We start from the raw sequence: 16,843 nt of genomic DNA, 5'->3' as shown, positions 1-16,843 counted from the left end.
CAGGCTCAGTAGTTGCGGTTCACGGGCTCTAGAGCACAGGCTCAGTAATTGTGGCACACGGGCTTCGTTGCTCCGCGGCACGTGGGATCTTCCCGGACCAGGGCTGGAACCCGTGTCCCCTGCATTGGCAGGCGGATCCTTAACCACTGTGCCACCAGGGAAGCCCCTCATTGTTGTTTTAAACTATCCTTTGACGTTTTAATATTGACAGCTGGCTCCCTCACCTGCAGAACTAGCAGGGCCAATATTGTGGGTCCAAAATTATTTTTCCAGCGGGTAGCTTAGCTGCTGATTCTAGACAGTGGGGCCTTGTGACTTCCAGAAGGGCGGTCCTCCCAACTCAGAAATCTGTGTGTGCTGTTCGTAGCAGGGTGTGTGCACGTGTGTGCTTGTGCACGTGTACACACACACCTGTGTGTGTTGGAGGCATGAGGCGGGAGCGGGTGAGTAGGGCACCACGTGTACTCTGGGGGCCACTGTTCAAAGCACATGCATCTGAATGTCACCTGCCTGAGTCCCATCCTGACTCTCCCTGGGTAACCTGCACAGGTGAAGGCCCTACGGGAGCCTCAGCAGGTCATCTATAAAATGAGGAGGGAATCAGATCCATGCCACCCTACAGCCTAGACATCCACAAGCAACATATCATTGCGATTCTACGCTCATCTTTTATGTTGTTTTTATTTTTCCACAGAGGCCTCATTGCCAGCAGTTTCACAGAAACCCACTATCTGCAAGATGGCACTGATGTCTCCCTCATTCGAAATTACACAGTAAGTCATGCATGCTTGGACCACCATGATACTCTGCTCTCAGATCTGTGCTTAAACTCTGTAGCTGTTTTATTCTAAGCAAAGTCACAGGCCTAGATCTTTCACTTAGACCCCGAGAAGAGTTTGAGCATTGCTTACGGTTTGGGCATTGCATTATAACTCCAGAAAAACTTGGCTTTGGCCAGGCATGTGCCAGGACAGTCCTTGAAGGTATGGCTTGATTGCAGGCTGACACTGAACCCACCTGCCTGACCATGGGATGCTAAGCTGGGCAAATCCTTCCTGGAAACCAAGCCCAAATTAGAGATGGCTCAGAAAACAGTCACCCCTGGGCTGAACTTCGCTGCATTAAACTTGTAAGTCCCTTAAAGAAATTCAAAGGAAAACTGACTCTGCTTAACCTTTCATAACTGTATCCACCGTGTCCATATGATTCTATATCATGGTTGTTACTGGAATGTGACATTTATCACCTCTTAGCTTTTCTAGTATCTGAAGTTTTACATGTAACTTAGACAAGATGCGAACGTTATTCATTTATTCCTCTGAACAAACGCTTAGTGTGCTCAGGCCCAGGTGGGAATGTGGGCATTAAAGAGAGTTGCTGCCCTCTGAGGACCAGGATGGTTACTTGTTTTAAAGAGCTAGGGGTGGGGCTTCCCTTCCCTGGTGGCGCAGTGGTTGAGAGTCCGCCTGCCGATGCAGGGGACATGGGTTCGTGCCCCGGTCCGGGAGGATCCCACATGCCGCGGAGCAGCTGGGCCTGTGAGCCATGGCTGCTGAGCCTGCGCGTCCGGAGCCTGTGCTCCGCAACGGGAGAGGGCCGCGTACCACAAAAAAGAAAGAAATAAATAAAGAGCTATGGGTATTCGTTTTAAAAAGAATAAGCTTAGAGAAAGGCTTTACATTTACAACTGAAATGTCGTCAAGTAGCCATTATTGTCGGCAGAATTTTTGTTAATGCCTGACCAAGCTTGGGAGAGTCAAAGAAATCCCTGGGAAGCAGAAACAAACCAGGGATGTAAGCTCAGAGCACTAAGCTGGTGAGTTGAGGTCACGGGACCCCAACGGGCTATTCAGGACCCAGAGAGAGGACCCCGTGCTTGGGGGTTGGGACCAAAGAAGTGGGCGTCTGCAAATGAGAATCCCGTGAAGGCTGGGGCCCCGGAGAGATGCTTCCTCTGTGAAGAAAAGGACAAGTAAAACTTCAGTCCAGAGAAGGGGCAACAGAGAGAATTGTCTCCAGGTGTCCTGGATTGAACAAAGATTGCATAAAAAATAGAGAAAGTGAAACCCGAACTATCCTCATAAAGTGTATATTTGGAATGGGGTGGACTGGTGTTCAAATTTCTAATACCAGCATAGGAATGGAATTCCCAGTAAATGTTGACCTCAGAACTGGTCCCAAATCAGCAACCCTGCGTCCCATGGGCCCAAGCTGAAGTCAACTGAAAATAGTTCTATAGGGATATTTCTACAGCCCAGGGTACCTGAGATTCCCACGTCAAAAACAAAGAAGAAGAAGAATATTATCAAAGATGACCCAAAATCAAAAGTACAAAACACACTGATTAACAAAAGCCAACGTAAATGACAAGGGAAATGAGAATTAGCACCTCTAGGAATGCGAGATCATAGAAAAGTCAGAGAAGAATCTCAACTATTTTAAAGAGAACAGAATAGGTCCAATAAAAATTCCAGAGTGAAAATACAGGGGAAAAAAAACTAAAGAAGCACCAACAATGCTCCCCCTTCTGCTTAAGCCATGGGATGGGCAATTTGTTTCTCAGTGGTGTCATTAAGGACCAATTGTTGGTTTTAGAAGGCGGAAGGGACAGTGAATACAGATTTGTCCCTACTGAGCTTGTGGTGGGACAGCGTAGTAAAGGTGTTCCGTAGGCAGATAGCTGTATGACCCTGGAGCACAGGATAAGGATGGAGGCCACAAAAGAAGACCTGAGGGTCCATCTGAGATATAAGTAATCCTTAGTGCCCTGACTTCATTTGACTTTTTCTTTTCTCTTTTTTTCTCCTAAGAGGATGTCATTTATACGCCTCTAGAATTAGCACAAAAGCTCTCCTTACAGTGTAAATTGTTGTTCCAAATAGAAACAGAAAAAAGAGATCCTAGAAATACTTGACAATAGGCTCACGTCCTCCAAATCTCCCTTATAGATGATAGTGAAGGTGCTTGTTGATGACAGACCATCTAGAAGGTGTAAGATATTCTTCCAAAGTTATTTTAATAGTTTCATGTTTTCTGTCTCCATCTCCCTGACCAATTTCCTCTTCTTAGGGCATTTTTGGTCCTTTTTTCTCATCTGGGAAGAAAACATATGATAAGAGAGAAGAAGAAATGGAGGACTAGATAAACGAGGGTCCAGCAGCCACTGGGGCTGTTTGGGACTTGGATTGCGAAGGCTGAAGGCTATAAATCCAGGCATCTTAGAAAACAGCCTGGATGGAAGGGCACTAGAATGTTGATGGTAGTTGTCTCCGGTGGAGACTCTGTATTTTTCTGTTTGGGCTGTTTGATGTATATATGGGGTGGTGGACGGGTTACATTTCTCATCTTTCCACGAGGTCACTGTATAGACAGGCAAACGCCTCCCCCCACCCCGACTCACCCCCTCACTCCTCCCCATGGAAGCATCTTCTCAGGGAGAGGAGGGCGGGAGGAAGCAAGTCCTGGCAACCGCTGGTCCCTGCTAACTGGGGAAGGGGCAGAGCCCCTGCCTTGGAAAGGCCATGAGCTAGCCTTGCTGTCTTCCCTCGGTCGAGTGTGGGTGAGCCCTGCCGGCCCCTCTGTGGAGTGTTCCAAGCAATGGTCTCCTGCAGCACCAGCTTCACCAAGATGGGCCCTCAGCCTTGGCTAATGAGAGCAGGGTGGGGAGATGAGGGGAGACGAGGGTTAGAAATTGCAGGAAGCCTCACTTCTGCCCTGCCCTAAGTTGTGTCCTCTGATGGAATATACCAGAAAGCCCTCTTTCAGAAGTATTTTGATCTTCATTGGACTCTTCGAATCTTTCTTCAGTAGGTGAACCAACTGGAGGCTGGGTTAATTGGCACCCCGAAACCTCCAGAAACAGCAAGCATATATTGCTTTTACAATTAGAAAAACAATGACTTTTCTCGTAATCTGGGGCCACCTTCCCCCATTCCTTTGAGTGCCTGTTCTGAGCTGTCAGCCACGTTACTGTAAAGATGGGTGAACAATCTCGTTCACTAAAGAAAACCCTTAGCCCTAGACAGCCCATCTTCCAGCAGAAACCCTTTAAGGGGAGCTCAGGGCCTCATACTGTCTTTCGTGGTGAGGACACAGATGCAGCTTTGGAGGTTTTGTTTCTACTGAATCAGGCTGGGAAACAAAAAGAAATGTGCTGATTCATCCCCTTTTCCCCCAAAGTCAGCACACAATGGATTTCCCTAAGTTTAAAATTATATATAAAATAAGAACCACTTTTTCGCTAGCATCTTTCTTTTTTAAATTTAATCTCTCAACAATCAGTGTAAGCTGGTTGACAAGCAAACTAGTGGCTGATTTTAATTTTGGAATTGATCCCCTGTCTTTTATCTCTCTGTTATCCTGACAGGATGAAATATTTGTGGCTTAAGCCCTTGCTGGCCACATCTAAGGGAAGATTATGTCTTATACTGTCTCTTTTAATAAGGCCTGTGGGAGACAATGCCCATGATATTTATGCTGTCTGCATCCCAAAAGACAACTCTGGGAAAGGCCAGAATGCCCTCCAGAAAGTCTCCTAAACGCTGTCAGTGCTTTGGTCCAAACACATCCTTCTATTACATGCATGTTAACTGAGCATCCCCATTGTGCCAGGCCCTGTGACTCCCACTGATGATAAAAACAGACAGGAGACCCACATGGAGCTGGAGTGTAGAGACTGACATTATTCCAAGAATCACAGACCAAATTAAAATCTGTGCTAAGTGCACCGAAGGAAAGGCGAAGGGGCCTAACCTAGTCTAAGGAATCATGGAAGACTTCATGGAGGAAGGAACATGTGAACCAAGATCTGAAGTTTAAGGAGGCATGAACCAGAGGATGGGAAAGGGAAGGACATTTCTGGCTGATGCCAACTTTTACTTGGAAGTGGGGAAATGTCTACAATTTGACAGGGACCAGAGTATGTAGGACTTGGAGGCCAAGGTGACAATTTGGTTGTCATGGAGGAGGAAGCCATTAAAAAGTGTCAACCAAGGGGATGTCATAACTAGGGATAGACTTTGGAAGATTCCACTGGCTGCAGCTTGAAGGTCATCAGAGGGTCAAGAGCAGAGATTCAGCAAGTTCAGGCAGTTGGCTCCCGTGGAAGAGCCCAAAGCCCCAGGTAAGAGGAGATGGCTGATGGGACCATGGGCATGGAGATGGGGAGAAGGAAAAAGATCTGACCTTCTACACCTGAAGGGTTCCATTTGTTGTATGTGTTTCTCATTCAAAAAATTTATGAAAACATTTCCTGTAATAGACGTCCAAAGGGGACCTTCAATATTAACTGAGGCTGGACCATCAGACAGGCATGAAATCCCATATCTTGATCAAAAGTATTGTTTGAGTGACATCCCATTCATTTCCACAGCAAATGTGTTTCCTATCAAAAAAGAGTAGAACCTTTTACAATCGGCTAGGACTGAACATGTCAGGGCAAATGGGTATTAGAGAGTCAGCTACATCCCATCTCTGTTAGAGAGCATCTGAAGAGGATGGAAGATGATTCTGGGGGTAGGAGGGAAGGCAGAGACCATTCTCGTCTCGTACAGGTACCAGGTACGAGCTAGGCCTGTTATCACACTCTTAAAAAATGATTTAAAATGGACTTAACTTCCCTAACATCTCCATACTCTCTGCACGTCTAATTCATCCGCTCTTCCGGGCTTGCCTCTGTCTCAGAAGGCTGCTCCGTCCTCCCACTGACCAAGGCACTACGCACCCCCTCTTCCCCTCAGGTCCTCGCCGTGTCCTGTGTTGATTTCCACCTTCACAGCCATCTTTCCCCCCTTCCTGATCCACTGACATACCTGCTACTGCAGCTCAGCTCCTCCCTTCTCCTCAGCTGGAAGATTGTCACGGCCACCTGACGTTCCTCCCCACTTCTCATCTCACCTATGTTTAATCCAGCCACCACTCCTGCCTACGCGATCCTTCTAGAGCATCTTTCTATTTGCGCCCTTCCCTTTTGCACTTGTGTTTCAGTCCTCACAAATCATCAAGAGCTTCCTCAGTGCCTCCTTCATCGAGTCCGAAGTTCTGAGACCAGTATTCCCATTCCATCACGGCGACATACCTTACCTTTTCACGCATGCATTCATTCACTCATTCATTTATACACCCATTCAACAACAAATGTTTGTTGCGTGCCCAATGTAACATGAAGTAACATGCCAGGCATTGTGCAAAGCGCTTTGCATACATTTTGTTGTTTGATCCTCACAATAAATCAGTTTTTGCTATTTTTACACCCAGATGAGGAAGCTGAGACATAGAGGGCTTGAGTAACTAGACTAAGCCCCCAGCTAATAAGGATTCAGACTCTCACAGCCTGAGTCTAGAATCTGAGCTCCTAACCACTATAATGCAGACAAAACACTGGAGTGTGTCTGTTGTATGTCCACGGCCGTGCTGCTTGTGTTGTGGAATTAGTATATAAAACTGTAGCGAGGTGGATTCAGGAATGGGCTGGCGTTCGTTTGCAAAGAGAGAGACCCAGCAGGTACTTCTTGGGGAGAGCAGAGGATGCTCTGCTGACCTGTTGTCCTGGGATACAGGGAGGGGCAGAAAGCCCTCTGGGAATTTGCTGAGTGCAACACTCTGAAGTCCAGTGGAACTGAGTAAGGTCTAGTGCCATGTGGCGGTGTACAGGAGGGAGGGGGCCACATTCCCCAACCTCAAGGAACATACTGTCTGACCACAGACAACATGATGCACCCATGGCAAAGATGCTTTAGGAGCCAAACAATGGAAAAGCCAAATCCACGTGGAATGTGCAATGAGTTCCCAGAGGAGCTCCACGTGTGGTGACTTTCCTTCTCTAAAGGTGTCAGGAGAGGCTCTGGGACAGCCTTCTGTCTGGAAGCGGTGTGTGTAGAGGGTGGGTTCAGAAGCCAGGGAGGCAGCCTGCCCAGGCTAAAATCCCAGCTTGAGCCCTGAACCAGCCGGGACCGTGAACACGAAACAGACACTGAACCTGGCGCACAGTCAGGCTTCTAGAAAAGTGAGCGCTTACAGCATAATGGGTTTAAGTACATGTTGTCATATCCCAGATCTGTGACAAGGACGCACATTTCACAGATTAATTCGATCCCTAAGACCCCGGGCAGCAAGTGTCAATCACGTTTTACAAATTAAAAATAGAGACTGAGTCTCAAAGCACAAGACTTCCAACTCCAGATCGGTCCAGCGCACTCACTAGCGCAGCGGTGCTGTTTCCCGGCGCAGGTTACAGGGTACTCCCAAAGATCGTGAACGCAGTTTTGTAAGCTGCGTTCTCTCCTGCCGAATGCCAGCACCGCAAAGTAACGTGAGTGGCCCCTGAGATCGGTCCTTCCCAATCTTTTAAGCAGACACGGTTCTCGTTAGAGCTGGGAGCAGACATGGCCTAGGGAGCATGGGTGTGCTGATTTACTTCTCAACAATCCGTCCCGTACACTCTCGGGAAAGCGTAATGTCACTCAGTCAGAGAAACACACGGGGCTGCAGAGTCACTTTTGCTTGAATGCACTATAACCTTCTTTTAGTCTCAAGCAAACCCTTGGTATGTGGGGGCCTGATGCTCCATACAGGGGAGGAAAGGCTGGACCGTAGGTGCGCTGAAACGCAGGTCAGCAGCTCAGGCACACGCACGTACACGTGTGCACACACACTCACTCGCCCTCACACCCCTCCTATCTGCAGATATTTCTGAGTCTGGAAATGACTTTACTTTCCTCGGATTCCCTGAGTGATGAAGCTCTGATGTACTTGAAAAAGTATTCTGTCCGAGTTTGGATTTTAGGTGATAACTTTTCATCGCGAGGGCACACGTTCATAGCAGCAAGATGTGGAGGGGAGCTGTCCGGCCTGGGGATGAGAGGCTTGACTTTTAGTCCCTGATCTGCCATGGACCAGCTCTGTGACCTTAGACAGTTATTTAACCAGTCAGGGCCTCAGTTTCCACATCTGTTCAGGGAAGGTTGGTCTTGGACTGGACGGCCTGAAGTTCCCTTCCAGCTACAACACCGTGCGATTCAAATGCTAAATCAAGACAGTTGGTCACATTGCATATAGCGGGGGAGGCCCTTTAAAGTTCCCAAGGAAAAGAACATGGAAAATAATTTTCGCTCAGCTTACTCCCTAATGGAATTTGTCTGCTCACAGGTCCTTTTTAATCACGAGGTCAGGCCACTTTTGTTAGCCATTTAGCGTATAAAATTCCTTTCTTTCTAGTCCACTGAGAGTTGGGTCACAGAATTTTTATTTTACTTCCCGCATGGCATAGAGTTGAGGGCTACTATTTTCAAGCTCAAGTGTTCTTATTCTATCTCCTCTTCCCCACCATTGTATTTGATTGATGGTATTAAACAGAAGGAGAGTTTATTTTACCAGAGGGGGGAAATACATTAGGTTAAGTAATAAGTATATAAAATAAATGGTTAGAGGTTTTGTAAAGGAAAAGATGTAATTTTGTGGTTATGCATGTTTGGGACTATTTTCTGTTATGTTTTGCTGGTAGAAAGAGAATGTATTGGATCAGCAGAACTAAGCCAAGACGACTGTGCAAATAAGATGATGTCTTGTTCAGCCACGTCTTTAGAGACGTGAGCCTGAGAGAAAGAAAGAGACCGTATGGTTTGACTCTCTTGAGGCAATCGTGAGGGGATGCAGTTGGGGAGGCTTGCAAGGGTAATTGTTGTGATCGACAGATCCAGTGGGCCCTGGGGCCCAAGACCTCCAAGGCATGATGGATGCCTGCATCTCTCACAGGTGTGGCCACATCCAGATCCAACAGGCCACGTGTTTGCAAACCTACAAGGCCTGGCAGGTTCCCGCCTGTTAACATCAGCCTGTAGGAGGCAACCTGGCCCTCAGACGTGGGGACACACACTCACCTGGAGACTTTGCTGAGTGGGCACTGCTGCCCCCACGTGATGCTGCCTGCACCTCTCTCTCTCGACCCTGGCCACCGCCAAAGGGGATCAAGCCCCCCAGAGGAGTAGGAACGTACATCTCCTCCACTCCCCATGGTCAAATTCCCCAACCAATTATGTGACATCTAGTGTGATGAGTCTGTCTCTCTGATTTGTCAATTTATCTATATGATGACTTCTATATTATGAAAACCAAATCACATTTGTTTAAACATTTAGTTAATCATATTGGAAAAAACAAAACTTCATGAGACTGCAATTGTCCTGGAGGATCTGGAACTTGGAGTTCTAGTAATAGTCAAGAGTGAGCAGTGGGCTTGCTAGTCAACTGTCTGAAGGTGAACAGAAGGTAGTTTTAGAGCTAAGAAATGAGGTGTTAACTCTGGTACTGACTAAGAGAGTTGGGGTTGTTTAAGGACCAGAGTACAAGAGCTAGAATCCACCCGCTCCTCTTTTTTTTCTTCACCCCCTCCTCTTTTTTTTTTTTTTTTTTTTTTTTTTTGCGGTATGTGGGCCTCTCACTGTTGCGGCCTCTCCCATTGCGGAGCACAGGCTCCGGACGCGCAGGCCCAGCGGCCATGGCTCACAGGCCCAGCCGCTCCGCGGCATGTGGGATCTTCCCGGACCGGGGCACGAACCCATGTCCCCTGCATCGACAGGCGGACTCTCACCCACTGCGCCACCAGGGAAGCCCCCCCCTCCTCTTTTATAAGCAATAATGCAGCCTAGTTGTTGAACTGGAAATTAATTTTATACTAATTTGTTCTCAGCTCATTCTTTAATAAGCTTATATTTCTGGGTATTTAATTTGAAAGCACATTTGATAAGTAATCTATTAAAAAGTAAATCGACACTGAGAATAAATGAGTTTGAAATTTCAGAGGTTGGTCTTTAAGACTATTGTCAGCATTTGGTTTTTGATTTTTTAACCAATACTTGGTTTCCTGTAGCAATATTTCACAGTTATCTAAAATGCAGCAAAATGTGCAGGACCCTCAAAGATGGGTAAGTCAAAAACCAGTGGTGCTCGTTCCCCCAGGCAGCCTAACTGGGTCCCTTCACTTCCTGAGTCATCTCAGCTCCAACATGTTGGCTGGGTTCCCAGGGCTGAAATCCCCCCGCTCTGTGCAGAGGGGACCAGGCTGCTCTGATGCCCTAGGGCATTACAATCCAGTTACACAACCTCCCCACGTTTAGGGAATTGTTATCATGACTCCCTTAAGTACCCAAAGCTAGAGTTACCTAGAGAGGGGGAACCATGGAGCCTTTCAAAAGTTACTTCCCATGGAAACCGAAGAGGCAGGCTGGCAGCAAGGGTCCCCCATGGCCTGGCTGGATGCCTGGCGGCTGGCTGGGCAGTGTCCCCCAGCACTATCCCTCGTGCCCCCTTCCCTGGGCCACGTGCCCACTGAAGAGGACACCCTCGCCAGAGGAGAAATGGGGCAGTGAGTCTGCCTCCGCGCCTGAATCTGCCAGCCAAGCAGACAAAGCCCCTCCCTGAACTGTCCCCCTCCCCCATTGCCCATGTTTGTGCGTGTGCTTTCCCTCTGTGGGCAATCCCCTCTCCCACCTCTGTCCCTGGCCACCGGGCCACCCCATTCCTCAACGTTGTACGGGGGTCAAAAAGGAGGCCCAGAAAATGTCATTATTTCCAGCTGGTATAGTCAACAACATAAAAAATCCAAGCTATGCTACAAATTGTAAGCTGATAAGACGGCCCAGCAGGAGTCTCTGATACAAGATCAACTTTAAAAAATAAAAAAGCTTTCCTTTACATTAAAAATAACCGTGTATAAGATGTAATAGATAAAAAGACCCTATTTATGATATCAACAAGCCTATACAATACCTAGACATAAGCCAAGTGAAAACTTTCCAAAGCCGTTCAAAATAAAAACATCTAAAACTAGGCAGAAGGACGTAAAAATGGCCTTAGTATGTGGAGAGACATACCGTGTATATGAATAGAAAAACTTTTTATTTGAAAACTACAAATCCTGACTAAAATGACCTCTACATTCAAATTAGTCAAGCTGAAATCTCAAAGGATTATTGCAGAGCTTAAAATTTGATTCTAAAATTCACCTGAAAGAGAAAATAGGCAATAATACTGTAGAAACTTCTGAAGAAAAAATAGTATCAAAAGAAAACTCACTCTCAACAAGGTTGCCAAGACAGATTGGGGAAAGAATCATTTTCTAACAAATGGTTCCGGGCACCTGGATATCCACATGCAGAAGAGTGAAATTGGAGCCCTACTTTAAGCAGATACAAAAATTAATTCAAAGTGAATCAAACATCTAAATGTAAGAGCTAAACCTATAAAACTCTTAGAACATAGGTGTAAGTCTTTATCACCTTAGGTTAGGTAAGGGTCTCTCAGATACAGCACCTAAAGCATAAGCGACCAAATTAAGAAAATAGAGAGCTTGGACCTCATCAAAATGATCAGCTTTTGTGCTACAGAAGACATCAGGAAAGTGAAAAGACAACCCCCAAGATGGGAGAAAACATTTGCGAATCGTATCTCTGGTAAGGGTCTAGAATCTAGGGTATATAAAGAACTCTTCCAACTTAACAATAAAAGGACAAAAAAAAAAAACAATTAAAGAATAGGCAAAGGATTTGAACAGACATCTCTCCAGAAAAGATACATAAATGGCCAATAAGCATGTGAAAAGATGTTCAACGTCCTATGTTATTAGGAAAATGAAAATCAAAACCACAGTGAGACACTACTTCACATATACTAGGATGGGTGTAATCAACATCATAGACAATAACAAATGTGGGTGAGGGTGTGGACAAGTTCATACATTCATCCCATACACTGAGAATGTAAAATGGTTCAGCTGCTTGGGAAAACTGTGGCAGTACTTCAGAATGTAAACAAAGTCACCATAAGATCCAGCAATCCCACTTACAGATATATATATAACCATATACCTACCCATAGTATATACCCAAGAGAACCAAAAAAATATGTCCACACAAAAACTTGTACATAAATGTTCATGGCAGCATTATTCATAATAGTCTAAAGGTGGACACAGCCCAAATCCCCAGCAACCGATGAATGGGAAAACAAAATTTGGTATATCCCTACAATGTCATTTTATTCAGCAAAAAAAAAGGAATGAAGTACTAATACTTGCTACAACATGAATGAACCTTGAACACATTATGCTAAGTAAAGGAAGCCAGACACAAAAGGCCACATTTTGTATGATTCCACTTAATGTGAAATGAAATGCAATGAATAGAATAGGCAAACCCATAGAGACGGGAAGTAGTTTAGTGGTTGCCGGGGTGGCTGATGGGAAGTGTCTGCTAATGGGTGTGAGGTTTCCTTTTGGGGTGATGAAAATGTTTTGGGATTAGATGTGGTGTCTGCACCGCATTATGAATGCACTAACACCCATAATTGTATGCTTTTAAAAGGTGGCTGTTATGGTATGTGAATTTAATCACAATCAAAAAAGAGAACTTGCTCTGGTATCAAAATGTTCCTATAGAATAATAGGAATTAAAACAGCGTGGTGTTGGCTCAGGAATGGACAGATGGAGGTTTGCCTCAGTGGACCAGCATAGAGAACATGGAGATGGAGCCACATACATATGTGGGCGTTCGATATCTGACAAGGTGACATTTCAAATCAGTAAGAAAAAGAAAATGGTGGTGAAGAACAGCTGTCTCTTAGTTTGTGGGGAAGGTTGGATTCCAACCTCATACCTCCACAAGAATGAATTCCAATTTAGATTAAATAACTAATTCTAAGGACTAATTCTAAGAAATAGAAGAAAATAAAAGAGGACATATGTATAACTTTGAAGAAAGCCATCTTAAGCAATACACAATATGCATAAATTTGTATAAGAATTGGAAACTCTTGTAATAAATACAATAAAAGATATCATAAGTCAGTTAAGAAGACATTTCTTACATAATTAATATCCTGAATATATAAAGAACTTCCAGAATCAATAAGAAAAAGTCAAAATAACAAATGTACTACAGCACTCCCTTCCTGTAATTGCCTTTTCAGATGATCCCAAAATTTTGTCCTCTGTTCAGTGACAAAGAGATCATCTTGGCCCCTTTTTCATGATATGGGATTTCCCTGGCCACTCAATCCCATCCGGCCCTCTTTCTTAGCAAAGTCAAGGTGGTCTTTGGAATGTTGTCCCTGTCAGGCAGGACAACTGGACACCCTGCCCTGCCCTGGAAAAAGTGATTAACTGTGGTCCTGATTGAAGGAGCTGTGTGCTGAGGCTGAAACCCCAGTGTCCACTTCTGTCCCTTAGAAGACGCAGCCCTTTGCCTGGGGACCGCACGCCGCTGGCATTCAGAGGCCTTGAATGAGGAGCACTAAGTGCACTTAGCGTTTCTTGCCAGCCAGCCACTTAACTGAGGCTGCAACATAACATTTGTTCAACAATAAAATTAACCTTGATTCCGGACAGCTATCTATCTTCACTGAGGACGTGTCCGTGCTGTGGTTTCTTTTTGCAAGTGACATCATTAAAGAAATGGAATATTGCAGGCATGTCACCCAAGGACTTTGGTCTTAGAAAACCTTCCTATTTTTCTCTCCTGCTAAGAGAGTCTTTCTGCTCTCAATTGGGCAGTTCATCAAGGTACCTGCTATCTCTCCTCACCCCCTTCCTCTCATAGCCTTTTCTGTTTTCATAAGCCATAGATTTGGCCTCATTTTATTGCATTTCACAGTGTGCTTAATTACCCCACACGGTTCCTCATCTCATTACAAAAGACAATTTGTAATGCGGAAAATGGCAATGTGATTTGTTCAGCTGCTGGAGTTTGTAAAACCTTCCACATCAGGGCTTTCCTGAAGGGTGTCAGAGAGACGGGAATGGAACCGGGATGCGATTAGAAACCCTGTTGATAATCTCTAAGTAAATCAGATATTCCTGCCGTAGATCCTGGCTGGGTCACGTGGGGCTGGCATGAAACATTAAGACCGCTGGCTGGTTCAATATTTTATGCAAAGGGAAATTCTGTAGCTGAAAACAAGATGATTGGAGGCCATTGGTTTATTGTGAGTGGGCAAGAAGACAGCATGACTGAACCGACTTTCTCCTCCTTTCAGGGTCACTGTTACTACCATGGACACGTGCAGGGCTATTCTGGTTCCACGGTCAGTCTCAGCACTTGTTCTGGTCTCAGGTAAGTGACCTTGACAGTGGCAGCTCTGGCCTTAAGCACAGCTACCGCAGACCACCCCCTCCTCCAACCGCTCTAAAGCACAAGAGTGACGGACCTCGCCCCTGCCTGGCAGAACTGAATATGCCACACACACCACACACACAACATACACACCACACACACACAATATACCACACACACCACATACACACCACACAATATACTACACATACCAGACATACACACCTTAGCACACACGTACCACACACCATATACCACACACAACACACACAGTACAAGCACCACAGACACCCTGTAACACACACACAATTTATTGCACACAACATACCACACACATCAACACAACACACACAACATACCCCAGGCACACGATGCACCTTGGACAACTCAGCACACTTAACACACTACACACAACAGGAGCGAAGTGGAGCTCAGGGGCCCTGGTCGGGGTTTAGCGACTGTGGATGGAGACAGAGGCCCTGCGCAGGGGAGCGGAGGCGGCGCTCTTGGCAACCTCGCCTCTTGTGAGTCCTGCCGCGCTGTGAGCATTTACAGGTACTCTCGAATTAATGAGTAATCGCATTGGCGGCTCTTATAGACAGTACAGCCGCTAGTGGATGGAATTCTCCAGAATAACAGCACCTGAGTCTGGCCGCGGCCTCGTCAGCACGCGCAGCCCTGGGCCCGGCTGGCGGCTGGACCGGCCCGAGGGAGGGTGCAGCCGGGCCTCCGGCTGCACATCCCCATGCCCGTCCTTTCCTGGGGCGTCCCTGCCCCATGTGCACACCACACACACAACCCCCCGCCGACCCCCAACACGTGTCCCCCCGGCCGCTGCTGTTCTTCGTGGCGTGGGCCACCTGCGCGCCTTACATGTACGTGAAGGAGGGCAGCGCTGTGTGCCCTGCGGTCGGTGTCTGCGCTCAGCATCGTTTGGGCATCGTCCTTCCTGGCGCGTGAGGGGCGGCCTCTTCCCTCACCACGCACATACTTCCGTTCCACAGACACCCGCACTTCCTCTCGTTTTCTCCGCCACGTGCATTTAGGTGGTTTCCAGTCTCTCTCAGCGGCCAATGACCGGCCCCGCAGGCCTCAGGCTCCGTGACCCGGGCGTGGCTCCGATGGAGGCGCCCAGAGGGAAGGGTGTGACCTGCCCAGTCCTGCCGCCGTGTCCTGCCAGCGTGCCCGCCCGGTTTCCACTCTGACCATCAGAGGACGGGGGTTCTGTTTCCTCACATCTCCCCCATTCCTTGAGATACCGGATTCATTTTTAAGTATTTACCATTGGAATCTAACAGTCTGTTCAGAACTGGCTCCCCTGCCCCTTCGCCCACTCCAGTCCCACGCAGGGAAACCACAGCAGCAAACGTGGGCTGGGGTGAGGAGGTGATGGGAACATTCAGGAACGCGTCAGGGGGAGGGCAGTTCGAAGGGGACCATGAGTCTCCAGGGCACAGTGGGAAGGTTTGAGGGGCCAAGGGAGGAGGGTGGGATCAGTTAGAGGACTGAAGGGCCGTGTGGGGCTAAGGGCCCAGTTCTCCTGGAAAACCAGGCACAGACACCTGGAGGACACAGAGATGAAGGACAGGGTGGGGTCAGCCCCGCTGGCATCTGGGCCAAGGTGAGAGACCAACAGGAGGTAGGCCCTCTGGGATCATCAGATAGACGTCCATGTCCTGGAGCACAATAGCCCAAGCAGTGACCCGTCACTGGGCCGCTCTGAGCGCCAGTTGCCTTGTATTTAAAATGGAGATAAAGACTCTAGCTGAGACTGGTGGTTGTGAAAATAAGTAAAATGACCCATAGGAAAGCCCAGCCCTGTGCCTGACTTGAGTGAGCAGCCAGTGGAAAAACCATCAGCCACCTGAGACAGTCTTAACATTCTTTGATTCTGGGACTGGGCCAGTCAGGGAGGCGTGAACATGCCATGCTTCTGGGTTAATTCCATGCAGAGCTACACTGCTCCTACGAGAGCCGGGTGGAGCACACAGGACCACACACACCTGAGAATTACAGTCACCCCTCTCCTGTGTGGTGTCCAATACACCTGAAAGTAGAGAGTCTCTAACACATACATGGGAAGTCGGCACTTTACTGTCACACCTCTCTGGAACCTAAAAGATGAACCTGTTTTGAAGGCTAGATATTTCCAACCTTCAAATTAACATAGAGGTCACTGTGTGCAAAGAACATAAAAGCTAATTCAAACTGGCTTAAAGACCAAGCATAGAGGTAGATTCATGCTATCGAAAAGTCCAGAGACGGCTTCACGTATGACTGGTTCCAGGGCCTAACTGATGTTATCAGAATCCATTCTCTCTCCATCTTTGGCCTCTACCTTCTTCTGTGTTGATTTCCTTCCCAGGCACTGTTTATTTTTGCGGTGACAGAGGGTCTTCAGGCAGCTCCAGACTTAGGTCCTCAGAGGGCAAGTAGAAGAATGAGGACCCTTCTTTTAAGCTCAGCAAAAGTCCTCAAAATGCAACTTATTGTCCCTCACTGGGTCATGGGCCCCTCCCTGAAACAATCAGGCTCTAGGTATGCGGGCTTCAGTAGTGGTGGCACATGGGCTCAGTAGTTGTGGCTTGCGGGCTCTAGAGTGCGGGCTCAGTAGTTGTGGTGCATGGGCTCAGTTGCTCCGCGGCATGTGGGACCTTCCCAGACCAGGGGTTGAACCCGTGTCCCCTGCATTGGCAGGCGGACTCCCAACCACTGCACCACCAGGGAAGTGGTGGGTGGA

General features: G+C 47.2%; 1 protein-coding gene across 1 annotated transcript in view; it reads left to right on the top strand.

The window, feature by feature from the left end:
• Positions 1–16,843, top strand: part of ADAM12 (ADAM metallopeptidase domain 12) — a 408,492-nt gene that overhangs the window by 267,701 nt on the left and 123,948 nt on the right. The window contains exons 4-5 of the mRNA XM_032607298.1: positions 695–773; positions 14,027–14,103. Coding sequence (XP_032463189.1) covers positions 695–773; positions 14,027–14,103 — 156 coding nt within the window. The remainder of the gene's footprint in view (positions 1–694; positions 774–14,026; positions 14,104–16,843) is intronic.

Source organism: Phocoena sinus, chromosome 16, assembly GCF_008692025.1.
Source record: "Phocoena sinus isolate mPhoSin1 chromosome 16, mPhoSin1.pri, whole genome shotgun sequence".
Taxonomy (NCBI): Eukaryota; Metazoa; Chordata; class Mammalia; order Artiodactyla; family Phocoenidae; genus Phocoena; species Phocoena sinus.
The sequence above is the reverse complement of the archived record's forward strand: the minus strand, read 5'-3'. Positions and strand labels throughout refer to the sequence as shown.